The sequence below is a fragment of the Cryptomeria japonica genome, chromosome 7, assembly GCF_030272615.1.
Source record: "Cryptomeria japonica chromosome 7, Sugi_1.0, whole genome shotgun sequence".
Taxonomy (NCBI): domain Eukaryota; kingdom Viridiplantae; phylum Streptophyta; class Pinopsida; order Cupressales; family Cupressaceae; genus Cryptomeria; species Cryptomeria japonica.
This window is the reverse complement of record NC_081411.1, coordinates 579,238,744-579,257,156: the sequence shown is the minus strand read 5'-3', so window position 1 is coordinate 579,257,156 and position 18,413 is coordinate 579,238,744. Positions and strand designations below refer to the sequence as shown.

General features: G+C 36.9%; 1 protein-coding gene across 1 annotated transcript in view; it reads right to left on the bottom strand.

Annotated features, from left to right (window-relative positions):
• Nucleotides 1-1,946: 1,946 nt before the first annotated feature.
• Nucleotides 1,947-18,413, bottom strand: part of LOC131048341 (uncharacterized) — a 47,641-nt gene continuing 31,174 nt past the window's right edge. The window contains exons 7-9 of the mRNA XM_057982261.2: nucleotides 2,965-3,033; nucleotides 2,773-2,818; nucleotides 1,947-2,520 (exon numbers count right to left, since the gene is read on the bottom strand). Of these exons, the coding sequence (XP_057838244.1) occupies nucleotides 2,459-2,520; nucleotides 2,773-2,818; nucleotides 2,965-3,033 (177 nt within the window). The 3' untranslated portion in view covers nucleotides 1,947-2,458. The remainder of the gene's footprint in view (nucleotides 2,521-2,772; nucleotides 2,819-2,964; nucleotides 3,034-18,413) is intronic.

Sequence of the window (18,413 nt, the reverse complement as noted above, 5' to 3'; positions counted from 1 at the left end):
GAAGAAATGATTGAAAGTTACAATTCAAATTTTCTAAATCAACTAATACATTTATTTCTGTTATTTTTAAATTCCAAAGTTGGAACTATATAATCTGTCCCAACTCTTAATTAGATTAATTATAGTCTCATTCAAATAACCTATATGATGTATTGTAATCCATTGATTCTTTCACATTTTAAAGTTATTTTGAAAAGAAAATGATTAACATCAGTTGGCCATTATTATTACAAGGCAAATATCTTTAGACAAATACAAGGAAAGAACGAACTTAAGCCTGCCCACAAATGGACAAAAATTATTGTGGTTTTGCAAGCTCAGTTTGCACAATCAAAGCCACATGTTTACTTAAAAGTCCCATCTGCCCCATAATAAATGGAGAGATATCACTAAACCCTTATGAAGTTTGAAATGGCATATTCCAAATAATTGGTAGTATTTGGATGTGAATAATTAGTAGTATTTGGATGTGAATAATTAGTAGTATTTGGATGTGCCTAAGAGACTGAATTCTCCGTGACTTCTAACCTTACCTGATATACATTTTAAGTCACGAGGTCCATAACATTTGCCTCCTGGATGTGAAATGGCAATCAGACATGCCAATGTGAAATAAAAATGAAAACCACCAAGTTGGTAAAAGTTACTTTTGAAACTTAAAAGAAATATCAGTATCTAAGTAAGGCTGAACTGTATGACTTCATTCCGAGACAATGTCTCAGCACTTTATTTATTTGTTTCCATGAACATTTTGAACACACCACATTAGAAATCACGATGTTGTTGGAAAACACATTAAATTAAAAAAACTTGAGTAGATATTAGTTGATGGGCTATGTGATTGGAATTGAGGCCATACATTGACATTAAAATCTCTGATTGATGCTGGTCATATGTTTACCTAGAGATGCTGATAGTAATTCATACGATAAGTACTTTTACATTTCATAAAATGTCTTTGTTTTCAGTTCAGCACTTCATACCCATAAAGTTATGCACCATTATATCAACATCAAGAATATCAATACAGAAGTAATTCTTGGCAATATTAATGTTGCCTGGCAGACACGGTAACTGTCAATGAGGGGCATGCTCAGCTCATAACTATAATTTTTCAGAAATATTCAATGCACATTTTTTAGTGCCTACATATGATGATAAATGAAGCATATAAGCCATGTGAAGTGTTCCTCTGTCAAACAAGTTACATGCTTGAATGTCTCTCCTCGAAGAATCCTCCAGAGAATTTTTTTTTGATGGAATTTTTCATCCAATTAGCAATAGCAAGCAGTTATTTCTTACCTACCCTGAAATCACAGTACTTAACATAGAATGCCAAGATCCTGCTTCATTTGTGGACTTGCAAAACACAATTTAGAAAAAATTTCAGCCATAGATAATGCACCATTAATTCCAATGCATGGAAGAGTATTTTAAGATTGAAACTATTTGCAAAAGATACCGGACAGCCATCATGGAAAGAATAAATTATAAATATTCTGGCCATATGTTGTGTCTACAAGGAAACATATGTCCTTTCTAAAGGAATATAAAACACTCTCTAGTTTCTAGTGGGAAACAAAATACACAAGAAAGAAGAAAATGAAAATATAAATGCTCTATGAATTTTATTGGCATACATGAAATCTCAGTAAACAGAATATATCAGGGACACGGGCATTTCAAGGACAACTCAAAAGAGAAATCATTACCCTCATTTAAAAGAGGATATTGAAGACAAATCTCTCTTCGTTTCCTGCACATACCTATGCTTTAAACGCATATTTACATCTATCATGACAGCATTACAGATTCGATAATACCGTACAAGCACAGGCAGAAATGGGGTAACCAAAGCTTAAAACTATTTGTGAAAAGAATAGGATAGAAATTTTCGAGAACCAAACAGCTGCATAATTTAAAGAGTGCCACAAACTCAATCCTCGTAAAAAAGGCATCTTTTTATATAAGGTTAAAAAACGTTTTAAGTTGATAAAAGCCTAGTCATGCAAGACACTAAAATTGTGAATGTCTTCTACATTCATTAACATTTGAGTAACTTCTCTTAATAAAATTACACTCATGATATTGCCCAATAATTTCTGAAAGGTATCTTGAAATTACGGTACCTCATTTGTAAGGAACGAGGCAAAAATTCCTAATATTTCATCTCTAAAACCTTCACTATAAGTTCAAAACATAATGAATTTCTTTAGTTTTTTACTTGTTGTGAAGGAACTAATTCAATCAATTGGTTAACACGCATTAAAATTAGTTCCCAAACAACTAAAGAATATGAAGAACAAAAAAACTCACGTGGGGAAATATCACAATTAATTAAAATGTATATTTTGTTTTTTCCACCTTGGATAAAAGGTATGCTCTAGACTAGATTTCACGGAAATGAAGTAGATCCACAAAATCTTGCTTGGAATATTCTTCATAGGCTTCACTGTAGTCATTTAATACCATGGAATGAAGGTAGAATAGCAACCAGCGGATCATTAAAACCAACAGGCACTGAAAATAACAAATGTGAAGAAGCAAATCAGTCAAGTAGTTAACACATTTTTTAATGCATAAAAAAAATACAATACAACATTCTAATTGCAGTGAGTGCACTACAGCAGAATATAGCTAGTTTTCTTGTAATTTGATGATTGTTGCAGAAAATTACTTGCAGGTACAGTAACTTTAATTGTAACAAATGCTAATGCTTATGATCACAGTGACACTTATCGTAATGATACTAGATGCTATAGATAATACTACCTCCATCATCCGGTATGACCTTGACAATTTCTCCTGCAACTTTTGACTGCAAGATACAATTAATATATGAAAATTGTGCCCACGTGAAACTCTAAACAAATGTTAAAAAAGTTTCTTGACATTGGTAGAGTTCAAAATCGGGTGGTGACCCATACATGAGCATATAAATTGGTAAACAAAACGCCTACTCACCATAATAGGTAGCTGGGAGCCAAGGTGCTCCAAATAACAGACCACCTGCCCCTCCTTAATAGATTTTCCCTGCAAGTTATATCAAAAATGTACTTTCAGCAAAACTTTCACAAGAGTAGTGTTCTCAATTTCTAGATTCACCTCCATTCCTTCAACTCCGAGAAAATAGGCATTACACACAAACAAGACAAACATGTGGGAGATCACAAGAACACATTTGCTCAGATAGGGCATTTAATTCAAAATGATTTAAAATGGCAGATAGCATCTCCAATAAGTAATAATGTGACAAAAAAGGTATATAAATCAGTCTGATATATTTTTTTTAAACTCCAAAACATAATAGTGTATTATTTAGGCACTCTAATACCGGATTCGCCTGTGTAAGCCCAAAATCGGCTTTGGGTCCAAGCTTGATACAAGTGCGATCCGGGTTTGTCCCAGGTACGCTGTGGGTTAGGCCCCAGGCACCCGGGCTGGATCCAGGATGAACTTGAACATACCCAGGCGTAGCCGGCAACGTGGTGAGGAAAAATGGCCCCACCACAAAAAAAACAGTTTTTAATACACTAAATGCTATTCAAACCCTAATTTCACCCATTTGCCTCATTTTTCACCTTCTCTTTGCTCATTCACTCATTTCTCATCACAATACTTGCATTTTTCACCATTGTTTTCCTCCAATTTTGTTTTGAAGGTGGTTGCATTTTTCTTCTAAGGTAAAAGTTGTGTAGGTGTGAGACACGCATCAAAGGCTTGGGAATCATTGGAGAAGGAAAATTTAGCCATCAAAGGTGAATGAATCCTCATTTTTTTCAAGTTTTCAAAATTTTTTTCAAAAAATTAAAGTTTTTTTAAAAAATTAAGTTTTTTTTTTTTTTTTAAAAGGAGTTTTGAATATTTTTTACACATCGTATATAATAGGGGGTTATAATGCCGAATTTTTTTCTAAAAAGTTTTGAATTTTCTAATTTAGGTTCATTCATCATACATAATGGCTGCAAGTGGAAGCTCTAGTTTGCCACTTTGGCGTTATACAACAATGATCAAGCAAATGTAAATGGTGCGAGTTATCTTTGGCAGCGTAGCCATTGTGGCATAGAGTATACGAGTTCATACTATCAAGTGAAAGGTCACTTATGTGCCATATGTTGATGATATAGCATCGGTAGAAATCCTACACGCCGACTCAGCAAGATCAAATGTGTAAATGGCCTATTGGCCTTACACATTTGATGAATCTATCAACTCATATTAATCCTTTAATATCTTTATTAAGTCACATATGCATTATCAGGTTTAATGATTAAACATACATTATCGAGTTTGACTTATCGGATTTGTTTCAAAGGGGCTGACTTTTGGTTAAAGTCCGCCACCCCTCATTTGAAGGCATGCGATGCTTCATGAAGGTCGTGCCTCATTGATGAGAGTCGACTCTTGGATATCTCCTTTCGACGGATATATATGGACGTGGTCTTCCCTCTTTGGAACAGAGATAAGACAGCAAGTTCGATCATAATCAGGCAGCTCGAATTCATGTACAAGCAGATCAATTGATGGTGAGAAATTTATGTAGCGTGCTCGGGGGTGACGATAAGAGCTTATCGTCTATGGTTGGGAAGGCAACAGATCTGATGTTTGCCTGTGGTTAATGAGCACTACCTTAAAATCAACACCATCCCTGCACACGGAATAAAAGCTTGTAAGAGGCCAGATAAAAAAGGGTTGTCAAAAGCTCTAATCCTGGAATATATTAGAGAACAAGAGCAAGCCGACATGAGAAGCAACAAACCAAAGAATGACCATCCCCTTGCCAAGGCAAGCTTGAGGAGGCCTCCTAGTGGCTCCACAAGACCAGCCATTGATCAATGTTATAGTTGTGTCCACTAAAGAGGTGATTGTGAGGGGCAAGTGAAAGATGCAAGTTTCATTGCCAATATCCTTATAGAATCCATTGACATGGTGGGGACTCAAAATGTTGTCCAATTCATAACGGACAAGCTAAAAAATGTAGGGCAGCTGGCTCTATAGTCGAGGCTACATATAACCACATTTTTTGGACACCAAGTGCAGTCCACTCAATCAATTTAATCATGAAAAAGATTGGCACATAAATTGATTGGGTCAAACAAATTTACACGGAGGCCAAGGAGATTCAAATGTTTGTGACTAATGATCACATGTCACAAGCCATATTCAGGACCACATCCAAGTTGGAGTTGTTGAAGGTAATTTAAATTTTATTTTTTGATTTTCTAGTTTGTTTTTTTTATAGTTGAAATATGACGTGTATTTTTTAATGCAGTGTTAGGTTGCCAAAACACAATTTACATCTCACACACTCATCTTAAGATGACTTGTGAAGGTGCATAAGTCCTTGAGTTTTATGGTCAACCCCTTGTGGAGTGTATGGAAGCAGTCAAACATAGAAAGAGCCCAAAACTAAGAGCAGTGATCCTTGATGATTATTGGTGGGATCGTGTGGAATATGTTTTGAGTTTCACCGAACCCGCCATGAGCATGATTAGGTATGCAGACACTGATCACCCATGTTTGGGTAAAATTTATGATAGCATGGACTCCGTGGTGGAGAAAATAAGAGCAATAACAGAGGCCAAGAAACATGACCCAACGGAAACATTTTTCAAAATTGTGCAACAAATTATTGTTGACCATTGGAACAAGATGACCACCCCCTTACATCTCTTTGCATTTGCTTTGACACCAAAGTTTAATAGAACAAAGATACTTGCATTGCCAAGGAGGGTGCCACCACCATATAGACATGTGGAGGTTGCTACTGGCTATAGGACTGCATTTAGAAAGATATATTCAGATGATGAAACTCGAAATATTGTCTTGAACGAATTTGGCCAATTCATATCTTCAAATATCATGATGTTACCATTCTTCATGCCGGTTATAAGATGGATGTCGATGAGTGGTGGTATGTACACGGTCAAGGCTCCATTTTCTTGCAGCCTCTTGTAATTCAAATTCTCTCCCAAGTATGTATCTTTTTATTTTTATTATTATCATTTTCCATTCAATGCTATCATATTAAAATATTTTTATTTATAATTTATGTTTTAAGTTTTTAACTAAATGTTGTATGCAAACTCAACAAGTTGCAAGTTCTTCTTCAGCTGAACAGAATTATTCTGCATAGCCCTTCAACCACTCGTTCAAGCGCAATCATTTGGATGCAAAAAAAGCAAAGGGTTTAGTCTACATACACTCCAACCTTCGTCTATTGTCACATAAGAAACCTGAATACAATGAGGGTGCGACAAGGAATTGGGATCTAGCCCCTGAGTGTGCTAATTTAGATGCTACAATTGCACAGCTTGCCCAAGTCTCTATAAATGAGGCAGCTCTTAAACTTGACACAGATGTAGTTGGTAGGGAGTGGCAATCCAATGGATTGTGGTTCAAATGATGTAAACCAAATGATGCCCTTGAATTTGATGATTCTCATGACAATGAATATGGAGATTAAATATGGGCCATGGATTGTAATTTGAATTTCATTGTGTCATGACATTTTGAGACTTGAAAGTTGAATATTATTGTTTTTGCAAATTATAAATATAATATTACAATATTATGAATATTTATTGGCAATTATAGATTTATGAATATCAATCTTCTTATAGTTATACATTGATAGAGTTTATAGTTTATAATTTTGATGTTTGAACATATATATAATATGTCTACATGTGTGCATGTGTGTATACGGATGTACCCGTACCCGTACTCAAGGAAAAAAAAATTGCCATACCCGTTAATCTGTACTTGTATCCATATCCGTACCCGTACCCAAATCGGCAACTAAGTAATTAGACATAAATTAAAATAACAGATTAATTAGTCATAATTCTGCAAATAATAGCTTTCCAGAGGAAGAAATTTTTTGTTTATTCAATAAATAGAAATCCTAACTCTCTTCATATAATTAATAACTTCTAAGAAACCAATCATGTATTGTTCATTACTTCATATAATGCCACATGTTTTGCTACACAAGCAATCAGACACCACAAATTTGAGCCTCGCAAGTTCATTCCACTTCAGGAAGATTGTCACCATTGGAAAATTCATAATCAAAATTCACAATAAGCAAGGGGATTTGCTAGATGAAGTTATGAATGGAGCAAAGAGGTAACTAGTAAGGCATGCAAACATATGGAGAGTTCTTAGCTAATCTTCTCAAGTTACTGATCTATTTTCAGTTCAAAATGTTAAAAACTCCACTTTCTCTGCCAGGTAGTTTCTTGCTTCCCTATTCAATGTGGAGAACTACGTGAATTGCTGCAGCAGATAGGTGTATCTACAAAGGAGGTCAAACATAAGGTCCAACTGAACAAGAAGCAAAGAAAAATCACGTATATTGACATCCTCACCAACTCCATGAACCTCACGTTGATGACAAGAAGAAAATTGGGGGTGCCTGAGACAACTGTAATGAGATACACAGCAGACACATCTGCCAATCCACAAGTAAATGCGAAACCTGGATTGAGGTTAAGTCAATGCCCATTTTTGTTAAAAGTGATCATTTTTCTATGAAGCACAAATGCTATATATACCAATGATGGAAGCAACACAATAGAACACTTTTTGCTAAACAATCTTGTTCAAGATAATTCACATGGACAGATAATATTGTTGTGATTTCCAATTAAACTATTCCATTTAGTGCCCAAAAAAATTACCACATAGCTCAAGCACCTCAGGTAAATTAATCATATATAGTTCATTACTTCATATAATGCCACATGTTTTGCTACACAAGCAATCAGACACCACAAATTTGAGCCTGGTGAGTTCATTCCACTTGAGGAAGATTGTCAACATTAGAAAATTCAGAATAAGCAAGGGGATTTACTAAATGAAGTTATGAATGGAACAAAATGATAAGTGGTAAGGCATGCAAACATATGGAGAGTTCTTAGCTAATCTTCTTGAGTTATTGATCTATTTTCAGTTCAAAATCTTAAAAACTCCACTTTCTCTGCCAGGTAGTTTCTTGCTTCCCTATTCAATGTGGAGAACTACATGAATTGCTGCAGCAGATAGGTGTATCAATGAACGAGGTCAAACCTAAGGTCCAATTGAACAAGAAGCAAAGAAAAATCACATATATTGGCATCCTCACCAACTCCATGAACCTCATGTTGATGACAAAAAGAAGAAAATTGGGTGTGCCTGAGACAGGTGTAATGAGATACACAGAAGACCCTTCTACCAATAGAAAAGCAAGTCTACAAGTAAATACTAAACATAAATTGAGGTCAAGTCAATGCCCATTTTTGTTAAAAGTGGTCATTTTTCTATTAAGCACAAATGCTATATACACCAATGATGGAAGCAACACAATACAACACTTTTTGCTAAACAATCTTGTTCAAGATAATTCACCTGGACAGATAATATTGCTGCGATTTCCAATTAAACTATTCCCATTTAGTGCCCAAAAAAATTACTACATCACTCAAGCACCTCAGGTAGCTTATCACCACTATGTTTGTGCCTCATGTACCTTCGGTCAGGCTCACTGAATCAAGTCCTGGGATAAATCTCTTAGCCAAACAGGATTCTTAAGCAGCCATGTCAACTTGCATCTGTATCTCCCCATTTTGCTAGGTTCATACGTAAAATTAAATTCAAAATAATAATTGCTAAGACATAATAGCCTCTGACCCCAAACCTAGAGCTGACGGATTGAGTGTTGATGGCAATAAAGAGAAGAATCCTCCTTCCAACTTAAGTATTTGTGACTTCAACTACTCACAAATTACATGGCCATTCCATGTTTATTTGTTATCTTGAACACACTTGCTCATGCAAGTTTGTGTGAATTTGTGATTTTAACAACACCAGTACACCAACTATGCCATCTCACTTGAATATTCTGTTGAGATATATGCTTAAGTATTTGACAATTTGTACTTAATTTCTGCATAAGAATTGTTTGATGTGTTTTGTACTAAAAGGCATTATGCACTTTCGGAACTGACAAGGGTGGTCAATCATAGCACCAGCTTTTATAAAGCAAATAGATAAATATTAATTCAAATAAAATAAGATGAAATATTTGCAGTGAAATGCATAAGTGAAGTTATTGTTGGTACAATCTGACATAAAAGAGAAGATCTTTTAACAACCCCCAATATTCAAAGAATCATAGGATTAACACAACATGTACCAATATAATCAGGGGGTTTGGCTGCCAAAAAAATTTTGAAAGAAAAGAAATTATATATTTTGATAAGAAAAATAAAATTCCAGACTGTTAAGAGTTTGCAAACTCCACCCAAAAAGGATTTCCATTGAGATACAGTACTAAGCCTAATCAGACCAGTCTCTCATGCCAGTTTTAACTTTTAACAGCACATTTGGCACCATGCAACCTTCATCGGCATACTTGGCATTGCATAAATCATCAACCATCATCAGTGCATTTTGCATGGCAATTATCAGACAGCCTCTTCCCACAAAACCAAGAACCTCTCTGCATGCCAAGTTTGCATGCAATTATCTATGACATCATGCAACACCACACATGCTGAAGTAAACCATATATGTGCAACAAATGACAGCAACTACACAACAGGGAATGCCACCATAGGCATGCAACATGTTGTGGCATCCGTGCCACGGAAATGTCTCCATTTGAGTAAACACTTGGCAATGCCCACATGACTCTACACATTGGACACATGTAAGGAAGGATGCAGCACAGAGCTGTTGGGCCTCTTTGTAATTCATGTAGAAGTTTGTACATGTATAGAAGAACCAGAAGATTGATATTGATTCTTTATGAATATTTGTTATATGTCCATTCTTGTTTTTCCACCAAAAGCCTTCCACACCTTGAATGTGTATTTCATTGATTGTTTCTACTTTCCATATAAATATTATATATTACTTTTTATTATCAACTGATACACAGGACTGTTCCTTGGACTACCTAGGATCTGGATTATCAGTATCAGAGCAAAATTCTGCATGCATATTGAATGCCTGCATGATAGAAAGAGGGTTGTATACTCAATTCTAGTTTTGAGTATTTGAACAAACACTGAGAACAATGAAAAATGGCTGATGAGCATGCAACTAAGGTTCTAACATACGTTCAAAGAATGATGCATAAAGCCTTGAAGACATGACACCAAGAACTTTTTGAACATTTCCATTAACTGATGGCAACTTGGACCAGTACTACAGTACCACAGGAAGCATATTCCATGCAACATAAGAATCCTTTTAGAGTACAAGACAATCTGGATATTACCATTTTAAAGCTAAGTTACCGGTTCGGGCTGGGCTCGGGTTTGGGCACGCAAACCCTGTTCATGGGTTCATGCAAAAATATTTTTGCCCTTTAGATTCGTGGATCAGGTTCGTCCGTATATATACATGTATATACACACACATATATACACATATATACATACATGTATATATATACATATATCTACATATACATATATGTATATATACATATATCTACATATACATACATACATACATATTTATGTGTGTGTGTGTGTGTGTATTTATGTATGTATGTATGTATGTATATATAGATATATATACATACATACATACATACACATACATATATATATGTGTGTGTGTGTATGTGTATACATATATCTATGTATATGTGTGTGTGTGGATATGCATATATAATATATATACATATACATACATACATACATATATATATACATATACATAAACATATACATATATATATGTAGATATGTATATATATAAACATATACATATATATATATATATATATATATATATATATATATATATATATATATATATATATATATATATATATATGTGCGTGTGTGTGTGTATGTATATATATATGTATGTATGTACATTTATACAGGGTTCACCCCACAGTGCAGCGGCAAGCTGCAAGCCGCGTTGATACGGCAGTATCAGTTCGAATCTCATGCAGGCGACTTTGGTGAAGGTAGTTTCACAAGCTACATAATGTGCATGCCCCCCCACATGCCATGATGATTGTTGGGACTCGTTGACTGCCTCTACTGAGGTCTACGCTGCATTGGTGCTTCGACAGGTGTGATGGCTGCCTGGAGGGAATGGTGTGTCAGCAGTGTTGCCATGCTGGTTCTGTTTCGACTGCTGTTGTTGCCCCTGTAGGTCTGGCGTATGTGTGTGCTGCGATTGGTGTTCATGATGCCGAGGTATCCATACCCCAACTCGTTCGCAGTGCCTGGTTGATCCACATTTAACATGTGTTGGAGTGATAAGGTGGCTTTGTGGAGAGATAAGGAGGTATGTTAGGAGGCAGTAGAAGGAATGGAGAGATAAGGAGTGGAGAAATAAGGTGAGATTGGAGCGATAAGGAAAGACAGGTGGTGTGCGGAGTGATAAGGAGTGATAGGAAAATGAATGGAGAGATAAGGAGTGGAGAGATAAGGCATACATGGAGTGATAAGGATGAATGGAGTGATAAGGTGAGATGATGATTTCAGAGATCAAATATGGAGGTGTTAATACCTCATCATACAAGATAATGTACTCGGGGATTGAGGTCCCCCGCTGTGACCCCACTGGTTCAAAGCTCCAGTCAAAAGCAATTACCAACCAAATATATATATGCATATATATATGCCTTAGTCACCACATTCGCCAAATTTCCAGCTTCAGGTTCGGGATTCGGCAAATCTATAAAAAAAAAATCGGAAAAATTTGCCGGAAAATTCGTACTTCAAAATTAAACCTTTGTGCCCAACCGCTGCTACAGCAAAATGAAGCGGTTTGTGCCCAGCCACCACTGCGTGAGACCCTGCCCACCCCGAGACTTCTCCCTCGCGCTCACAGTGCACTGCCAGATTTTTTTTTTTTGGTAGTCAAAGAGAACTTACCAAATTTTCATTAAAAATAATGTAACCTCAAGCATACATTCTCAACCAAGCATACATTAATGTTATTTTAAGAAATTCTCTTTCGACCATACATTAATATTGGTAACCTCACGCATAAATAGGTAAAAGTTGAAATGTTATTCTCTTTTGAAAAAATGTGAATGTAAAAGCTTTTATTTTCGACCAAGATTAATGTTATTTATTAATATACTTTTTAGTTATTAATGTTATTTTAATATACTTTTAGTTATTAATATTAAATAGATTTAGATTTATTTATTGTTTTATAATTTTAATTTATATTAAATTTTTATTAAAATTTGAATATTTAGTATATTTAATTTATTTTTAATCTATTTATAATGCTTTCAAATCTATTTTGCAATCTTAAACTATTTTGATAATATATTAAATATATTACTTATATTTAAAAAACAAAATTATATAGGGCAAATTTAATGGCAAATTTTTTTTCGAATTTTTTGCCTTTGCTGAATTTCATCCAAATTTTATGGTTGCTGAACTCAAATTCGAATTTGAACGCAGTGACATAGTGTGTATATATGTATATGTGTGTGTGTGTGTGTGTGTATATATACAAAAATTTAAAAAATATATAGAATTATAAAACTAAATACATTTGATAGTATGATACTTCATCATTGATCAATGCCAAATGCCAATTGATAGTTCATAATTGAATTGGAAGATGGAACAACGCAAAATGACAAAAGAAAAACAGCAAAGGGCAATTGGAATGCCTGGGGCGAACCCCAACACAGACGAACCCAGTTCAGGTGCGAGGACCAAAACTGGCAAACCCGGTAACATAGTTTTAAAAGGAAATTGATGACACAACATTGGATAACTAGATTTGACAACTCAAGGCACACTGCATCAACAATTCACTAATGTCAAGAAGATTTCCTTCGCAATGTTGAAATTGCTCATTTTAGCATTCCATGGTGGCAGACACTAAATGCAATAATGCAACAAGGATCCCCAACCTATTTAGACTTGTGATGCCCTTGTCAGTGCTATGTAGGAGGAATACTACCCCTCGTACATTATGATATATGAAGTTCCAATTTAGTTGTGCCAACATAAGAAGAAATCAATAGAAGATTAGCCACTCAACCAATGAAGTCCATGACTACCATGTGCACCTACACAAGAACATTCCAAAGCAAACACCAAGTGCTCAATTAAACTAGTGGGTCATCACCTACATTTATGCAAAAATGGAGTTGTTGACTTTAACACCTTTGATCAAACATTCTGCCATGCATCCATGATCAAAGCCAAGGCAAAGCTAAGGCAAAAACTTTCCATGAACAAGAAACTAACTTCAATCTTTTTGCATGGAAATAGAATTCCCCCATGCCCAAGCAACCACAAAACGTCAGACTAACAACATAAAGCCCCAAATTTTCCACAGCATCTATACCAAACAAAGACAAGGGCAAGAAACCATAAAAAAGTGATTAATGGTGCCATCATAACTGCACCAGTTCCCACCACAACGCTGAATGCCACACACAAAAGTCACTAGTTGCAAAAGACACATCAACCCTAAACAGGTCAACAAGACTAACAAAGAGGAAGAATGGTTGCAACAAGGCAAAGCTATTTAGGTGACTTGACAATGTACTTTCATGTATGCAGTCAATCCCATGCAAAACACAATCCCCTGTCACATCACGCCTCTCAAAATCTGTAACATTCTATTTGAAAGACCATAAATATATGATAGGGGTGGTGTTTATCAAACAAAGCAACAATGATGGACAATACACATTAGCAGCTCAAACTTAACCTCCACAAGTCATCATCATAATCCAAATTAACTTTAGCATTTGTAAAATATTTCTGCAAGATCACTTTCCTTATGCAGAAATCTGTGCTTCTCATATTGCGTCAGCAAGCAAGCAAGTGCTAGCCATGCGCAAGATTGCTCCTACATCACAACAACTACTCAACAAGATACTATTGTAGTCGAGGAAATGTTCGCAAGATTGCTCCTACATCATCACAACAACTACTCAACAAGATACTATTGTAGTTGAGGAAATCTTCGAAGAACACAAGGGTCTTATAACCCATTGCACAGTGCAACATAGAATCATTTTGGTTCACAGATCCCCTTTCCCATATAGCCCTCTTTATTATACATCTGTTTGGGAGAATGAATAAGTTTGGCACCAAATCCAGCAATTGATCGATCAATTCAAGATCCAACCTAGCACTTCCCCATGCAGAATCCCAATAGCCCTTACACCAAAGAAAGATGGCACATGCCACCTTTGCATCAACAATCACATGCTTAACAAGATTGCGGTGAAGAACAGATATCCTCTATCATGCATCAATGACCTTTTTGGATCAGCTCTGTGATGCGTAATACTTCACTAAGATTGACATCAAATAGGAATATCATCAAGTACCAACTCAGATTGAAGATATTTTGAAGAAAACATCCAAAACTAAGAAGAGACTAAACAAACAAATGGTATTACCAAAACAACTAGACATATAGGAGGCATACTACACCAAAACAACTAGACACTTTGGTATTACCACGGCTAGCAATGCTAGAACAACATTTACATTCATGTCGTTTGCGGGTAGACATTAAGTACCATGTCAAGTCTTGCATTCCCTATTACATTGCCAAGCCCTCAAATGGGAAGCTTGGAATTTACACCCCTTTGTCAACACCAACAAGACCTTGGGAGTCCATTGACATGGAATTCTTGAACAGACTACCTATGTCAAAGAATGATTATGTGCTTATTGTTGTAGACAAGTTCTCAAAGATGGGTCATTATGGCTACTGTTGTCACAAAATTTTGCACCCTTGCTTAACTATCAACTCGGCAACATTGTGAAACATGGAAACAACCCCGAACTGTGGGACCTTGCACAAGGGGGTTGAATCTCCGGAGAAGGCTAGCTTCCTTCTCAATCCAAGTGCAAGTGTTGAACCAACTCAACACTCCAAATTCTGCTTCTAAACCTATCCTAACTGCTTGCAAAGGAAAAGGGAAGAAGGAAATGCTAAAATGAAAGGAGGTGATGCACCAAGATAAGAGATGTTTCTCTCCCCACCCAGAAATGACACAAAGAATCAATTGAAATACCCAAGAGATGCACAAACTTCAATTGCATGAATGACCCCAAACGCATGTATGGAGGTTATAATTTGTTGACTGTCAAAGGGGGGGAAGGATTCCCACAAGTCACACTCAAAAACAAGTTAACATGACATATACTTGAGAAAAAAGCCACAAAACGTGCACTTACAATGAAGGTAAGAAAACATACACAACATGTTGAAGGAAGGCAAGAATGATAATTTCATTTCATTCTCAGGCCAATGGCCAAACTTACAGTTGCAGAAATGCAAGAAAATATACAAATCTTCAAGAGAAGTGAAAGAGCAAAGAGTAGCTTAAGCCAGCAAGGAGAGAACCCTTTACAATGAGGCTTAACGGCCTATATATAGCAAACTGGTCGCAGAGGAGAGACCAATGGTCAAGGAGAGGAAACCCTAACCCTAGCGTGCACAAAGAAAAGTCAGTCAGGGACAGCAAGGAGGTGCACAGACCTGACATGGTCTGCATGCAAGCAACCTGGCCATACCTTGACAAAGCAATTCCAAGGAAAAAGTACCTCTAGAAGGTGGATTGTCTGACACTCAAAAGTCAATGCATGCAAGCTTGACATGAGGGCCATCAAGTAACCATAAATAAGCATGGGCCTATACTCCACTTGATGGCAATCCTACAAAAAAGCATTAAATGTGCCCTTGTAGCTCCATGAATGAAATTAGACAAGTCGTGGGGGTTGGTGGAGAATTAAGAGCCTTGAGTGTTGATCACGTCATCTGAAAGTCTTGCAAGTCATCGAAAGTCGGACATCGGGTCCTACCACAAGGGGAGAGGAGTCAGGAACCTCGGAATTTCAAAATTCCGAGGTTTGGGGTTTCAAAAGGCTTGGGAACTTGGAATTTCTAGATTTCAGGGTTTCGGGTTTCAAAAGGCTTGGGAACTTGGAATTTTGGAATTCCAGGGCTTCAGATTTCAAAAGGCTTAGGAACTTGGAATTTTGGGAATCCGGGGTTCCAAGCTTCAAAAGGCTTAGGAACTTGGAATTTTGAGATTTCGGAGTTCCAGGTTTCAAAAGACTTGGGAACTTGGGAATTTCGGGATTCCAAGGTTCCGGGTTTAAAAAGGCTTGGGAACTTGGGAGTTTCAGGATTCTGAGGTTTTGGGTTTCAAAGGCTAGGGAATTTCAAGGTTCCGAGTTTCAAAAGGCTTAGGAACTTGGGAATTTCGGTATTCTGAGGCTCCAAGTTTCAAAAGGCTTGGGAACTTGGGAATTTCTTGATTTCGGGGTTTCGAGTTTCAAAAGGCTTGGTAACTTGGGAATTTCGGTATTCTGGGGCTCCAAGTTTCAAAAGGCTTGGGAACTTGGGAATTTCTTGATTTCGGGGTTTCGAGTTTCAAAAGGCTTGGTAACTTGGGAATTTCAGGATTCTAGGGTTCCAAGTTTCAAAAGGCTTGGGAACTTGGGAATTTCAAGATTCCAGGGTTCCGAGTTGATTCTAGGGTTCTGAGTTTCAAAGGCTAGGAAACTTGGGATTTTAGGATTTCGAGGTTCCGAGTTACAAAAGGCTTAGGAACTTGGGAATTTCAGGATTTCGAGGTTTTGGGTTTCAAAAGGCTTGGGAACTTGCCTCCCGACAAGACAACACTTAACACTTCATGACCATTGGCCTTGTCCTTGATCAACTGGGGCAGCACTGGTCCATGGAACATATCTCTGATCGGTTCTCACTGATGGTCCGAGGGTGTCATAAAATGACAACATTTTGGCAACCTCTGCAAGATGCTTGCCTGCTAAGAATGAAATCCAAAAGCCTTAAGCATCCATTGGGCACTGAGTCACTGGAAGGACCCAAAACATGTGTGTGCCAACACTTGGAGGGAAGCTGAAAACTAGAGCATACATTGTCTTTAAGGAGAATACAGCAGGTGCAAAAGCACTTATGAAAGCAAAACAACCTCTAATCTAATATTTACATTGATTTACAACAGATGCATTTGCCTTTGTCAAGGATGAATCTCTTGAAGGAGCTGATCTCCTTTATACCATAGTTGCAATCACCAGCCAACTGCAACAATTGAAATCTCTTGTGTGCATGCATCAAACCATACATATTGCTTATATGGTGAAAGAACACTTCACCATTCATCTTGCCACCATAAGGAAGCCATAAAATGTAGGCATTTGAGACATCCGAAGATGCATCAAGCGTACATACAGTGGCAAGGGGGTAGTATTTTTGGAGTAGGCTAGCCTCAAAAGAACTACCCCTTGCAAAAGAGAAGGCATCTCCTTCATACAAGAGGGCATCATTTTTTCCACAATAGCCGACCTCCTCTAGGCGTGAGTTGAAACCAAAGGAAAAGGCCTCAAACTCACATGGTGATGAAAAGTATACCATACCTCTTTCTTGACCTGCACAAGGGGGCTCCTCGTGCACATCAAATAGAAAACTTGGAAGCTTTGGTATATTGTCAAGTTGAGCAAGGGAACGACTTTTTTGACATATATGTTGCTGCTCAACATCACTATCCGTGATACATTTGTCCCGAATGAAACATTCAAGCTCAAGTAGATTGTCCCTAATGCTAAAAGAAACATCTTCACCTTAAATGAAGACTTCATATTCAACATCATCACATTTCAAGACACGGGAGAACCAGCATACATCATAATCACATGTTTTGATACTTAGTTCATCAGCACCAACTTCAAATTTATGAGGCACTTCATAAGATCTAAAATCTTCAGATTGCCTCTTTGTTTTGGTTTCTTCCTCTTGGCAACCAACTACAATAACCTCAAGCTCATGGCAAGATCCGTTCCCCATACTGCCTGTAGCAATAACATCATTTTTTGTGGCCTCCCCAACATGTGTAGCCACAACCACATTCTTTGAACATAAAGGAGCATCAATCTCCACCCTATCCTCTGAAAAATGGAACAAAATAAGGTAAGACATCAAAAATATCTTTTTCTTCACAATTTTCATCATAGATTGACTTATGTTCTGAAAGATCAACATCATGAGTTGATCTAACTGGCTACTGCGCATTTTCTTCACATCCCTACTCAATGTCCTGCTATTGTCAATGATCTTCAAATTTCCTTTGCAACAAGTCTAAACCTTGATCTTGTTGAGGGTAAGGGAGCTCACCACTAGCAAACGATAACTCCCCTCCCCCTTGATGATCAAGCCAATCCACCTTCCAGACAACAAGTCCACCTTTGAAGAGTGAAATAGTGTCAGGAAAAGAAGATCGATCTAGTATGGGATGTTGCAAGGGAGGTTGTAGAGGGGAAGACACTTGTAAAACAACAACTTGAGCTCCTTTGAAATCTAGGATTTTGAACCTAGGAGGCTTATTCGAAGGCTTAGAAGGTCTCCCTTGCTTGAAGCTTGGGATTTCAAAT